The following is a 14,298-nucleotide window of genomic DNA, read 5'->3' as shown; positions in this document are numbered from 1 at the left end:
ACAATTTTAAAGGACACAATCTAGGCATGAGTACAGTAGGTTCAGTAATGTAGAAGTTCATTAAATCCCTTTGCTTTGCACAAGTTACTGCAAATATCATGAATATGACACGTTTTTAAATCACATGGCAGTGGGTATTTTCAATGTTGGGGTTCTACCCTGACATGGAAGTGCTTGAAAGTGAAAATGGGGAAAATAATTAAAAAAAATATCTATTGTTAGTTTTTAATTTTAAATTACTTCATGTATTCACAGTTATTATTTAAAAAAATCTGAGCACCCACATGAACAACGATTGGCCTGTTGTTCAGATAGGGGTGGGATATTGAAAGCCTGATAGGGACTCTCTCTGAACTACTGCAATTACGACCTCTGTTAGCTGATTAATGGCGCCTGCACAGAGACGGGAAAAAGAGTGCTGTCAGGGTGTGTCTCTCCGTACACAGTGCTGAGCCGTATTGCACTCGTCATAGTGTAGGTGACAAAATGCATACGGCTGCTGCCCACGTGTCGGAGGGGGCGTGGGTTAGCTTCGTCCTCCTCAATCAGAACGGGGATCGGCAAAAATAAAGAAATTAATAATAAAAATAAAAAAATTATATACTGTATAAATATATATATATATATATACACATACATACACACATATACATTTATACAGGGTGAGTCAAAAGTCTCAGGACACTTATTTCAGAAACGAAAGGGAAAATGACATCTGAAAACCTCAGCAAGTAATGGGTGAGGGGGCCTATCTTTTAGGCTATATCCGGAGCATGACCGCCATCTTGAAAGCCGCCATATTGGATCAAGGGCAAGTTTTTCCAATGGGAAGGTGGTCATGTAGCATATCAAAGAAGACCAGAATTTGCAATATTCCATGTGGTTCAAAAGTCATCAACACAGAAAGTTGCAACAACAACTGGGAACGTTCCCTGTCATGCACAGCTATTTGACGTGTTCAATGTGTTGTCCCTGGTGCTGAATGCTGTCACAAGCCTCCATGATGCGGTGCTGAAGGTGGTGTTTGTTGTGGATTTCCTCAGCATACACAAATAAAAGAGTGTCCTGAGACTTTTGACTCACCATATACTGTATATATATATATATATATATATATATATATATATATATATATATATATATATATATATATTTTTTTTTTTTAAAAGCTTCTGCACCTTTTTTCAAAAACAATTTGCATCACTTGCATTCACCTACATCACATGAAAATCTTCTTTCCCTTAAAGCTTTTTCGAGCGGTCTAAAGAAATGGAAATCAGATGGCGCTAAATCCGGACTATAAGCTCTCTCTCAGTCTCTCAGTCTCTCGGACACGCCCACTTACTACTCCTCCCACCCTCACCACTTCCAACGAAAATATAAAAGTGTGGAAACTTTTTGAAGATCCCTCGTATTACAAAATGAAGATGGTACCAGAGGATCAGGTGTGTACAGCAGGAAGTTCTGTGGATACAGAATGTCTAATGTAGGTCCAGCGACATCTCACACTCGTGAAGCATTGGTAGCACATGGCCATCATGAAATTCATCATACATTCTTATAGATTCGGTAGAATTCCATACGCCCTATGTGTCCTGAAGTCAGTAAGTGGTTATCCATGTCTCAATATCTATAGCTTGTTCAAGCGAAATGCACTAAAATGAACACAAAAATAGTTCGGTTTAATTTTTAAACCGGCCTAAAGCTACCATTTCAAAAGTGAGTGAGTATATGTGAATAAAACCTCAATAAAAAACAAATACAGCTGAACTATTGTTAGTTTTTACAACCAGACTTGACATCAGGTTGTATGCATTTTCAGTCGTTCAAGAAAAAAAGCAAAAGCAAAATAAATTAGCACCCTCCAACATATTTTTGCACAATGTACAGCTCAATAACACAATAATGAATTCATGTTCCATAAAAGCTTTGAAAACGTAATTCATGTCTTAGCTAGACAATACCTTCCATAGTAGTGTTCACAACCTTAGTGTCAGACACTCTCGCGCATTATTTCTTACAGTAAAAGCTTAAAAAATCTCAAACAATATTGAACATTCTGACATCTGTACATGTTTGCGAAGGATCTTGGGATTTCAGTCAAAACACAAGTCAAATGCATCAAACACAAATCAAGACCTAAATCAAACTGAGAAGGAGAAATTCACATTACAGTCCTTTTTTTTGCCCGAAAGGACGCATCAAATACATGCCAGGACTCGGCCTTATCTTTAGTCTCAGATTAGATTACCCTGCTGTTCCATGGCGTGATTGTCTTCCAAGCTGCCGGATGTCCTCGGTGCTACGAGGCGTTGCTTTTTAAGTGCTGGGTCTGAAGCGGCTTCACGTGGAACTCGTAGATTTTGAGTGCAGGGCCCAGTTTTATCGAGAGTCCGGTCAGAACGTCGTTGCGAGTCATGAGCAAGAGAGATTTGCCATCAATTTCCTGCAGTAGGAAAAATGCAAGGTAGGAATTTTAAAGTAAAACTATCATAATAATCCATCTATTCAATCAGCATGAACATGAGACTACGATAAGCCCCATGGGGGACATTCAAGTTAGTAGTATGACAACTTACAACTATACAGGAAAAAACGATATGTCTATATCTTGTTTCTACACTCACTGTCCATTTTATCAGCTCCACTTACCACATAGGAGCACTTTGTAGTTCTACAATTACTGACTGTAGTCCATCTGTTTCTCTGCACGCTTTGTTAGCCTGCTTTCATGCTGTTCTTCAATGGTCAGGACCCCCACAGGACCACCACAGAGCAGGTATTATTTGGGTCGTGGATCATTCTCAGCACTGCAGTGACACTGACATGGTGGTGGTGTGTTAGTGTGTGTTGTGCTGGTATGAGTGGAGTTTTTAAATACTGTGTCCACTCACTGTCCACTCTATTAGACACTCCTACCTAGTTGATCCACCTTGTAGATGTAAAGTCAGAGACGATCACTCATCTATTGCTGCTGTTTGAGTTGGTCATCTTCTAGACCTTCACCAGTGGTCACAGGACGCTGCCAAGGTGCTGTTGTTGGTGGACTATTCTCTATCCAGCAGTGACAGTGAGGTGTTTAAAAACTCTATCAGCATTGCTGTGTCTGATCCACTCATACCAGCACAACACACACTAACACACCACCACCATGTCTGTGTCACTACAGTGCTGAGAATGATCCACCACCTAAATAATACCTGCTCTGTGGGGGTCCTGACCATTAAGGAACAGAGTAAAAGGAGGTTAAAAAAGTATCTAGAGAAACAGATGGACTACAGTCAGTAATTGTAGAACTACAAAGTGGAGCTGATAAAATGGACAGTGTGTGTAGAAACAAGGAGGTGGTTGTAATGTTATGGCTGATCGGTGTATTGTTTGCACTTGTGTTCAATGGTACATGGAATGAAGCTGACAGGGTTAAGTGTCTTGCTCAAAAACCTAAAAATGGCAGCATGGAAGTGCTGGGGTTCCAACCCACAACCTTCTGATTGATAGTCCAAAGCTCTACCCACTAGGCTTTCACTGTCATATTTAGACTGAAGTCATATTCTTATACTTTTGGTACCTCATAAAGCAGCATCGAGACAAATGCTCACCTCTGCTCCACAAGTACAAACCCTATTTCCAAAAATAATGGGACATTTTTTAAAACGCAACAAAAACAAGAATCATCATCCTAGAACTTGCATGTTCAAATCTCAGCTCTGCTACTGGAAGGTCAAGTGCCTATATGGACAATGACTGGCTTGTCTGAGGGTGGGATTATTGGAGGGGGTTCCTCATAACTGCTGCAATTATGACCTCTACTGGCAGATCGATGGCACCTGCACAGAGACGGGGGATCATGGAGATCAGTGTAAGACTCTCCGTCCACAGTTCAGACACCTGTCTGAACCCGCTTCATCCAGGTAATAAGAAGCGATCAGCTGCTATACACGTGTTGGAGGGGAGGGGTGTTAGTCACAGCCCTCCTCGATCAGGTGGAATGTGATCGGGCACTCGGATATGACTAAATTAGGAGGAAAATTGGGAAAAAAGAAACAAAAAAACATCTTTACCTGATCCTGGAAAGCAGTGGCCTGCTCTTCAAATCCAGTAGCTTTGAAATAATTGACAACGTCGGCTACAGCCCAGTGAGCAGGATCGGGAAGTTGCCCATTCTCCACCGTACTGTTAAAAAACAACATAAATTCAATTCTGTGTTACCACATGGGTCTAATGCACTAGCCTGGATCTCAGCTGTGCTATCGAGCTGGCTTAGCGTTCACATGGGCACATCTGGCTTCAACTATGGAAGAAAATGGTAGAATGGGTTTCTTATAGTGATGGGTCGGTCGCGAACGATCCGGCTCTAAGAGCCGGCTCTTTATAGTGAACGACGGGATCCGGCTCCTGATTGGGAGCCGATTCGTTTTTTTCCGGGGGTTAATATTTCTGTCAAAACCGCACGTGATTGGTCAAGATACGTGGTGGCGTTTGTGTGTTTACACTGAGCAGGAGGGGAGGGGTTACACACACACACACGCACACACAGACAGCGTGCACACGAACAGGAGGGAGGGAGAGAGAGAGAGAGAGAGAGAGAACTCAGCGCTTTACACAGCCAGACATTAAACACTGGAAAGGTGAGGAAAATGAGTGAGAGGAAACATAGTAAAGTTTGGACACGAGAAGCCCCTTTTACAGAGAAGTTCAGACCCACTGAGCTGGTGGGAGACCAAGTGTTCAGTCTACCCACATCTTATACATGTGATGGCACACAGACTGTGTATCTGTCCCCTCAGAGAGAATCTTTTTTAACAGGGCAGATCATAACAGAAAGGAGAAACAAGATCAACCCATCAAAGATGAGCTCCTTGGTTTTTCTGAATGCCAATCTTCACTAAATACTTACAAATACCGTCACACCTTTCACCTGGATTTTCTTTTTGTTTTGCACATTTTCATTTATATTTTGTTGAGTGTGAGTGATGCTTCGTTGATGTTGTGGTGTTTCACTCTAGATGCTTGTTTATTTTGTTTTGTTTATTAGGATTTTAACGTCATGTTTTACACTTTGGTTACATTCATGACAGGAACATTCACCTCACTTGCATGTCTTTGGACTGTGGGAGGAAATCGGAGCACCCGGAGGAAACCCACACAGACATGGGAAAGACATGCAAACTCCACACAGAAAGGACCCGGGCTCTTCACCTGGGGATCGAACCCAGGACCTTCTTGCTGTGAGGCGACAGTGCCAACCACTTAGCCACCATGCCGTCCCACTCTAGATGCAAATGTACAAATAATATACACAATCAGACCTTTTTATCTAATTGAGATGGGTCTTTGTTTTTGTATTTTATCATTTATTGTCGGAGCACTCTGTTCCATGTTGAGTATATAAATAAAGCAATTTAAATAATAAACATTTGATACAATGTTTTTTTACATTAGTAATTCATTTCACATGTAATTTGGTAATAAATTAATTTAAGCAACAAAAAAATCTAAGGAGCCACTTGGGAGCCGAAAGAGCCGGCTCTTTTCAGTGAGCCGAGCCAAAAGAACCGGCTCTCTAAAAGGAGCCGAAATTCCCATCACTAGTTTCTTATTGCTGCTACAATTGCAACCTCTGCTGACTGGTTGTGGTGCCTGCACGAGAGGGTTGATTCAAGAATAGCAGTTAAGAGTTACTGCTCTCTGTAAGAACCCATCTCTGGCAGGTGAAAAGAAGCGTCTGGTGACCATGTGTCACTTCTACATAATATATACAGTACTGCAATATGTAAGACTGCTAAATTTGATTTTGACCAATGACGAGGCTACTATTATGAGCAGACTTTGTAGGATTTTGTATGTGGATTGAGACACAGCCCTCTAGTTTGGCTTTTTAAGATTGGCATGTATTTTTATTATGTGTTTTTTTCTTTCAGCTGCCCCCGTATATAGGGGTAACCACAGGAGATCTGGTCCACATACCAGACTTGGCACAGTTTTTACACCGAATGCATTTTCTGATGCAACCCTCTTACTTCTATCCAGTCTATCCATACCTGGGCTGTCACCGCCTCCAAATCTCACCAAGCATTTTCTATAGGGTTCCAGTCTGGTGACGGCTTCTCCAGAATCTTCAAGGACTTCTACTGAAACCAAGCCTTGGCGGACTTTGAGGTTGGCTTGGGATCACTGTCCTGCTGGAAGGTCCAATGACGCCCAAGTTTCAGCTTTGTCACAGAAAGCATTTTCTCCTAGGATTTCCTGATACTTGATTGAATCCAGTTTGCCCTCCACATGCTGTAGGTTTCCAGTGTCAGAGGACGCAAACAATTACCAGAGCATCTTTTTGGCATATGTTGCATTCTTTCTTCTCCAGACATACAGCTGATATGTAGGCCCAAAGAGTTCCAGCTTTGAACTCTGTGGCTTATGTATTGGAGCATACTGGAGGCGATTATTCCTGTGCTTTTGGGTCAGCAGAGGTGTACATCTTGGAGTTTGGAGATGGAGACCTTCAGCGCAGTGGCGACTCCTGCCAAATCTCTCGGGAAGGGGGGGGCAATTGTTGCGATAATGGCCAAGGTGACCCATTCAATGGGTTAATTAAAGCTTAAATAATGAACATCTTAAGTCATCTGTCAGTTTGCCCTCACAAATAACTTTGAACATGGAGAGAGACCAGCTTTACCATTAATCCCAAAATAAATTAGTAAAGCCTTCACACTAACAATTTAATTCAGTCTTCATCAGATAGCATTTTATTTGCAGACAAATAAAAGTTAAAGACACATTAATCCATCTTTATGTGGACAATACAGTTCTGTATTCTACTGGTCCATCTCCGGAGGCAGTATTTTCATCGCTCCAGAATAGCTTTTTGATGGTCCAATAGGCCTTTTCTAATTTGGATCTTGTGTTAAATACCACCAAGACTAAGGTTATGTGGTTTGGCAAAAGAGGTTCGATTCACCAAGCAGTCCATGACATCATCACTGTCGATGGGGCTACTTTAAGTCAGGTCTCTGAGTATAAATATTTGGGCATATGGCTAGATAGCACACTGACATTTTCATATCACATTAGTAAATTACAATCTAAGGTTAGATCAAAAATAGGCTCTCTGTATAGAATGCGGGCCTCTCTAAGTCGATCTGCTAAACTGAAACTTGTACAAATGACCATCCTCCCCTTGTTAGATTTTGGTGATGTTATATACAGGTCAGCTCGAAAAAGTGATCTTCTGAAACTTGACGTACTTTATCACTCCGCCATTCGGTTTGCGATAAATGCTCCATAAAAAAACCCTTTATTCTACTGTGAACTGGCCATCTTTACACACTCGTCGTGCTATTCATTGGTTTATGCTCATATACAAAACCCTGCTTGGTTTGTCTCCTCCCTATTTGTGTCATTTATTGCAAACCTCATCTTCAGTTTATTATACTCGCGCTGCTCATCGTATTTCACTGAAGGTTCCTAAAACGAACACCATTTTTGGTCAGTCATCATTTCAAGTGGCTGCAGCCATAGACTGGAACAAACTGCAAGAAACTCTAAGGCTGGATACATTTATTTCTAAGACATCTTTTAAAAAACAAATTACAGATATCTTAAGAGATACATGCAGCTGTATGACAAATTGATTTTTCTTTTATACTATTGCTGGATGATTCAACTATGTGTTATTGTATTGTGATCATCGTTGTTTGTTTTCAGTGTCTTATGTAAATTTGTTTGTATGATTGTTCCTCAAGAGGCTTTGCCTTTTGCCAGGCCACCATTGTAAATAAGAAGCAGTTCTTAATGACTTGCCTGGTTAAATAAAGGTTAAATAAAATAAATAATAATAAAAAATAAATAAATAAATGTTTAGGTGCAGCAGATCCAGAATAAAAATTGGCATCGGGGCTGATGTGCAATGAATAAAGAAGTACAATTTAACAATTTAGGAGATACAAGAAGTGCAATCACAATTCACAATTTAAAAATTACATTACTTACTTACATTACTTACTTGTAATTTACTTGTAACTTATATGATCTCCCCCTTTGTAGATACTTGCTTGATGTTTAAATTTGGTCTGGGTGGCCCTAATTCTTAAGTTGCTAATTTATCCTGATTACTACGATGACTGAATGGCATTAATGACACGATGGAGTTGCTCCGAACTGAGGTGATGGTCGTCACAGTGACGAGATCGCGACACCAGGTTACGTGTGACGCAAGCACGTAAGTGCGAGCCCTCCTGGAACTCATTCAGAATGTATTGCAGCGCCTGCAGTTCGAAAAAAAAAGAGCCTTAATATGAGAGTCTATGAGAGCATTCCGGGGCTATTTTCAGTCAGACTGAAATTGCCCCAAAAGGGGCGGTACTGTACAGAACACAACTCGACGCTGATTGGACGATATTCAGAGGCAAGAGACTGTCCAGAACGGTCACAGCTATGATAGAAAAATGGTGGTGCGTCGCCCGATCGCCCTAAGGAACGAGCCGCCCCTGCTTCAGCGTATAGTGTGCACCTTACTGTACAGGTTGAAACCTCCTTGCCTGCTCCAGATCTTGCAGCAGGTCTTTTGCATTTACTTGAGGGTTTTTGACCACCTGCATCCTCAGGAATCTGGTGGCAGCGGGTAATGGTGTCCTCTTTCTGCCACGTCCAGGTAGCTAGTGTTTCTTTAACTTTAAACCAGCAAACTATGCTTTTAACTGTATCTTTAGGAACGTTCAGTGCCCTTGCTGACTGCTTGCCAGTCCACGTAAGTGATGTGTTTTATCTCAAGCACTCCAGATGCAACTAATGAAGCCCTCGACTACAAAATTTACATTTGGGATTTGCAGCTGTAAATCTGGAGACTTAGAAGGCAACTCCAGGATATTCCAGCACTGATTCTCAACCAAGCTCATCGTCCTGCTGAAAAGTCAAACTATCACCAAGGTTCAATTTCACCACAGAAGCCATGACATTTGTCCTCAAAATGTCTTGGTATTTTCTGTGAAGCCATGATGACAGTCTCAATTCCTTTAGCAGAAAAACATCCCCACATTATCACTGATACACTGCTAAGCTTAACCGTGATGGTAGTATTCTTCTGGTCATAAGCATCCACTTTCTTGCGCCGGACGAACTGCTGATCCACATGGCCGAACCGTTCCTAATGGTTTAATCATGTAGGAACCCAACTTATTTTCTTTGTTTAAGGGGGGGGGGGGGGGGGGGGGTCAAAATTTGGATACCAAGGGAAATAAAAACCAAAACCAAGAAAAGATGCATCTAATGAGGCAATGTGGTGGAAAAGGAAAAACGGTTTAATACATACCTTTTGGTTTCCATCGAGCCATTCTCCTTGGTTTCCATGACAGCTAGAAAGACACAAACAGCCCATTAAGAAGCTGCCAAAGCTCAAACCCAACAGTGTGTCTTTGTCCGAGTTCCAGGACTTGTGATGCATGCCATGCCATGCTCTTCCCTGACAACTAATGACTCAAATCAAGCCATAAGACATCAATCTGAATCAAAATAATCAATCATAACCCAAAAGCTGTATTTAGTGGCACTTATGTATAGAAAGTCTTTATAGTTAAAATAATTTGGGTGTAGTCTACATCATTAGCTGCACATAACAGGGTAACTAAGCAACAATGCTAGAAAAAGACTAGAAAATACATCATTAAACTTTAAGCATGGAACTGTCATGGAAATAAATCTCCCATATATGTCTCTGGTCTTTGCAATCTATAGATGAGGTTCATGATGAGCCTAAACACAAATGCTCCATTTTTCCACACTAACAGCACACAGTTGCTTAGCAACATGATAAATCAGCAGTTGTAGAAGGATTCAGGTGGCAATTCAAAGACTAAGCATTGGTAAGAAATGAGAACCGACTTGTGCTATTATTTACATAAACAGTCTATTGCAAAAGTGCAGACACTCATGGTCAAATTGTTTTGTTAATGTTTTCACGTCACAATAAGTACAGACTAGGGCTGGCACTGATCCGATACTCTGTATCGGTCCGATAATGGCCCAAATCACTGGATCGGATATCGAAAGGAAAAAAACATGTAATCCGATCTGATACCGTTGCTTAATGTAAATAACACAATGTAAATAAGGCCATTGTTTGTGTGTAAAGCAAATAACACACGAAGATACGTTCCTAGAGAGTGCTGTTTATTGCTAGCCAACTCTTCAACTGTCGTAACAAGGTGCATCTTGATGACATTATTAACATGTGCCACTGATCTACAACTCATCCGCAACAGCCATTCAGAAATGAAAACGCACTGATCTACTTAAAACTTTTCTAGCACTTTTACTGCCACAACTAAAAACACGATAAAAATGGCTTTATAAATGATAAATCACTCACCTGAGATAAAGAAAACCTATCCTGCTTGGAGATCTCTCACATCCTCAACGATTAACCCATTAAAGTTATGAAATAATTGTATTTATTTATTTAAGTTTTAACACCATGTTTAACACTTTGGTGTTAATGGCAGTAATAGGTATTATGTACAGTGGGGGGAAAAAAGTCTTTGATCCCCTGCTGATTTTGTAAGTTTACCCCCTTACAAAGACTTGAACAGTCTATAATTTTTATGGAAGGTTTATTTGAACAGAGACAGAATATCAACAAAAAATCCAGAAAAAAAAACATTAAATAAAAGTTATAAATTAATTTGTATTTAATTAAGGGAAATAAGTATTTGATCCCCTACCAACCAGCAAGAATTCTGACCCCCACAGACCGGTTATGTGCCCATGAGGCACACAAATTAGTCCTGTCCCTGTATAAAAGACTCCTGTCACAGAATCAGTTTCTTCCGTTCAAATCTCTCGACCACCATGGGCAAGACCAAAGAGCTATCAAAGGACGTCAGGGACAAGATTGTAGACCTGCACAAGGCTGGAATGGGTTACAAGACCATCAGCAAGAAGCTTGGTGAGAAAGAGACCACTGTTGGTGCGATCATTCAAAAATGGAAGAAATACAAGATCACAGTCAATCACCCTCACTCTGGAGCTCCATGCAAGATCTCACCTGGTGGGGTAAAAATGATTCTGAGAAAGGTGAGGTCAGTCCAGAATGACACGGGAGGAGCTTGTCAATGATCTCAAGGGAGCTGGGAGCACAGTCACCAAGAAAACCATTAGTAACACACTTCGCCGTAATGGATTGAGATCCTGCAGTGCCCGCAAAGTCCCTTTGCTCAAGAAGGCTCATGTACAGGCCCGTCTGAAGTTTGCCAATGAACACCAGAATGATTCAGAGAAAGCTTGGGAGAATGTGATATGGTCAGATGAGAACAAAATTGAGCTCTTTGGCATCAACTCCACTCGCCGTGTTTGGAGGCAGAGAAATGTCCGGTGGGGGTGGTGTTCTTGGGGACATATCCAGCATTTCTCTGCTCCCAGCTCCCTTGAGATCCTTCTACAGTCTTGTCCCTGATGTCCTTTGATAGCTCTTTGGTCTTGCCCATGGTGGTCGAGAGATTTGAACGGAAGAAACTGATTCTGTGACAGGAGTCTTTTATACAGGGACAGGACTAATTTGTGTGCCTCATGGGCACATAACCGCTCTGTGGGGGTCAGAATTCTTGCTGGTTGGTAGGGGATCAAATACTTATTTCCCTTAATTAAATACAAATTAATTTATAACTTTTATTTAATGTTTTATTTCTGGATTTTTTGTTGATATTCTGTCTCTCTCTATTAAAATAAACCTCCCATAAAAATTATAGACTGTTCAAGTCTTTGTAAGGGGGTAAACTTACAAAATCAGCAGGGGATCAAATACTTATTTTCATCACTGTATGTGTCTTCATATTTTGGTCCATATTATATGTTCATTTTTATTTTTATGGTTGCAAGGTAGGTTAAAAGTCTTCTTGTGTTGTCTTGTGTGAGAGTCTCTTTGATAGTTTCTGGCATGTGTGCTTGTTCTCTTTCTTTAGTGTATTTTGGGCATTCTATCAAGATGTGTTTTATTGATATAGATGTTTGGCAGGTTTCACAAGTTGGGGGGGTTTCTCCATTTATCAGGTGTTGGTGGGTTATTCTGGAGTGGCCGATTCGGCACCTCGTGTATATGACCTGGTCTATGCGTCGTCCCTGATGAATTCTTGGCTTGGCTGTTCTGAAATAAAACAAACTACACCGTTTCCCGTTTAGCCACATATGTCCTCTTCAAAATCCAGCAGGGTTTTGTAATAATCTAAAAAAAATGACAGAACTTTGATGGAAAATCTCAACTCTGCGTCAATTCTAATTGGTCCATCGCGTTTGATTGACATCCACATCTTCCAATTGTAGATACTTTGGACGACACGCCACAAAGCGAGATGTGTCACGAAATTTAAATGTTTGTACGGTGCTGTTACACAAGCAAAAAATGCTGCTAAATGTTCTGTGTGTAAAAGTTAAAACAAAAACAGCAGTTTTGTATAAGTGTGATGTTGTAGGTTCTGTATTTATTCCTTTAGAATATTTGTTACACAGTCTGAGCATTATTATTTAGATAGATGGTTTAACCATGGTGCATTGAGACATGTATTATTACTGCTTAGTTGTTTGAGAGGAGAAATGACGGTATCGGATTTGTATCGGTATCGGCAGATACTCAATTTGCAGTATTAGTATAGGTATCGTACATAAACTAGTGGTATCGAGCCAGCCCTAGTACAGACGTTCTATGACATTATTCTGCAGATTGGGCAGTTGTTTTACACTGGTTACATTCATGACAAAACAGGTAGTTACAGGTTACACAAGATTCATTACTTCAAGTTCAATGTCAAACAGTCATGGACAATTTTATATCTCCCATTCACCTCACTTGCATGTCTTTGGACTGTGGGAGGACCTTGCTGCGAGGTGACCGTGCTGCCCTTGTTTACCAATTTAACATTCTACAAAAATGTTAAATGTACAGTATGTAGGCTAGGCATCACTGCCTCGTTCCCGACTGCATCAGTGACTGGCTGCCTGGTTTTGGCACTTGCACGAGCAGCAATGAAAAGTAAAGTGGGTCACGACTGGCTTGTAAAAAATGGGGGCTAGTCTGCACCTATTCTAGGCCACACAGATGTTGTGTATAAGGCGAGGTTGACAATGCAGCAAGGGAAAAAAAAAGCTACACTGTGTTCCCTGTAGAGTAAGATATCCCAACCACTAGAGTTCCATGGTCAACACTGATTTCCGACCACATCACACATTAAGTACAAAATTCTGCTCTTTACTTATAATGCTCTCCATGGTCTGGCCTCAGCTTACCTTTGAGAGCTCTTACACCCGTACGTTTCCTCTCGCACCTATACCTTTTACTAAAATGTCCTTAATGGGTGGCAGATCTTTCGTGAAAGGCGCTATATAAATAAAACATATTATTATTATTATAGATTAAGTATATGTGTATATGTGTATACATATGTGTATCTGGCACAAGAAAGGAGAGGCTTATGACCTGGAGTATACTATCCCAACAGTCAGGCATGATGCCTCTAATTACAACACCCTCTGTATTTCATCTGGGCTTGGGACCAGCACTGTGAGCACACTGACAAGTGCACCTACCAATGGCTAGGCTGTTCGAGCACTCCCAGCCCCCTCAGACATAACCAATCATGTCTGTGTAGACGCCCAACTGGCCAATGACAGTAAAGATCAGTGCCTAACTCTCCGATGGATGGATGGATGGCTGGATAGATGGATAGATGGATAGATGGATGGATAGATGGATAGATGGATAGATAGATAGATTACCTGGTTGTCACTGTTGAATATAACCTTTCATTGGGTGTCTCAAACTTCATCGTACGCTCTGCCCACCACTGGCATGATTTTCTTCTGTGTTCCCAGCAGTCGTGTCTCCTTAGGATAAAACTGTCTAAAAATAAAACAGCCCAAAAAGGCAATCAGACATTTATTCAATTATAATCGAAAATAATACATACACATGTACAATCCTTTGCAAAGTCTATATTTTGTTCATTTACAAACAGAAGTAAAAAGAAAGCAAACTTAAATTTTGGCTGTGAATTTTAGTTTTTAAATGTAACAATTAAAAAAACCAAACATTTATATTAGGGATGTCAAGGCAAATCAAGGCATTTTTTAACTGATCAGTATAGTTTTTTCTAAGCCAGCTGGTGCCTGCAACACACCTCACTCATTTTAAGAACCGGGGGTGGCTCAGTGGGTAGCACTGTTGCCTCACAGCAGGTCCTGGGTTTGATCCCTAGGTAGGGCAATCCGGGTCCTTTCTGTGTGGAGTTCGCATGTTCTCCCCGTTTCCGCGTGGGTTCA

At 40.9% G+C, this 14,298-nt stretch overlaps 1 protein-coding gene across 2 annotated transcripts; it reads right to left on the bottom strand.

Annotated features, from left to right (window-relative positions):
* Positions 1-1,680: 1,680 nt before the first annotated feature.
* Positions 1,681-13,841, bottom strand: samd13 (sterile alpha motif domain containing 13). Of its 2 annotated transcripts, XM_063012321.1 has the most exons (4): positions 13,756-13,841; positions 9,305-9,347; positions 4,062-4,173; positions 1,681-2,446 (listed from the first exon to the last, which is right to left on the bottom strand). In XM_063012321.1, the coding sequence occupies exons 2-4, from the start codon at positions 9,340-9,342 to the stop codon at positions 2,303-2,305; spliced, it is 294 nt and encodes a 97-aa protein (XP_062868391.1). In that variant the 5' UTR covers positions 9,343-9,347; positions 13,756-13,841; the 3' UTR covers positions 1,681-2,302. The 2 variants fall into 2 exon arrangements, with proteins under 2 accessions (XP_062868391.1, XP_062868392.1); XM_063012322.1 differs by lacking the exon at positions 13,756-13,841 and having other exon boundaries at positions 9,305-10,320.
* Between the last annotated feature and the right edge of the window lie 457 nt (positions 13,842-14,298).

This window comes from Trichomycterus rosablanca, chromosome 17 (genome assembly GCF_030014385.1).
Source record: "Trichomycterus rosablanca isolate fTriRos1 chromosome 17, fTriRos1.hap1, whole genome shotgun sequence".
Lineage (NCBI taxonomy): Eukaryota > Metazoa > Chordata > Actinopteri > Siluriformes > Trichomycteridae > Trichomycterus > Trichomycterus rosablanca.
This window is presented reverse-complemented; position numbering and strand designations above follow the sequence as displayed.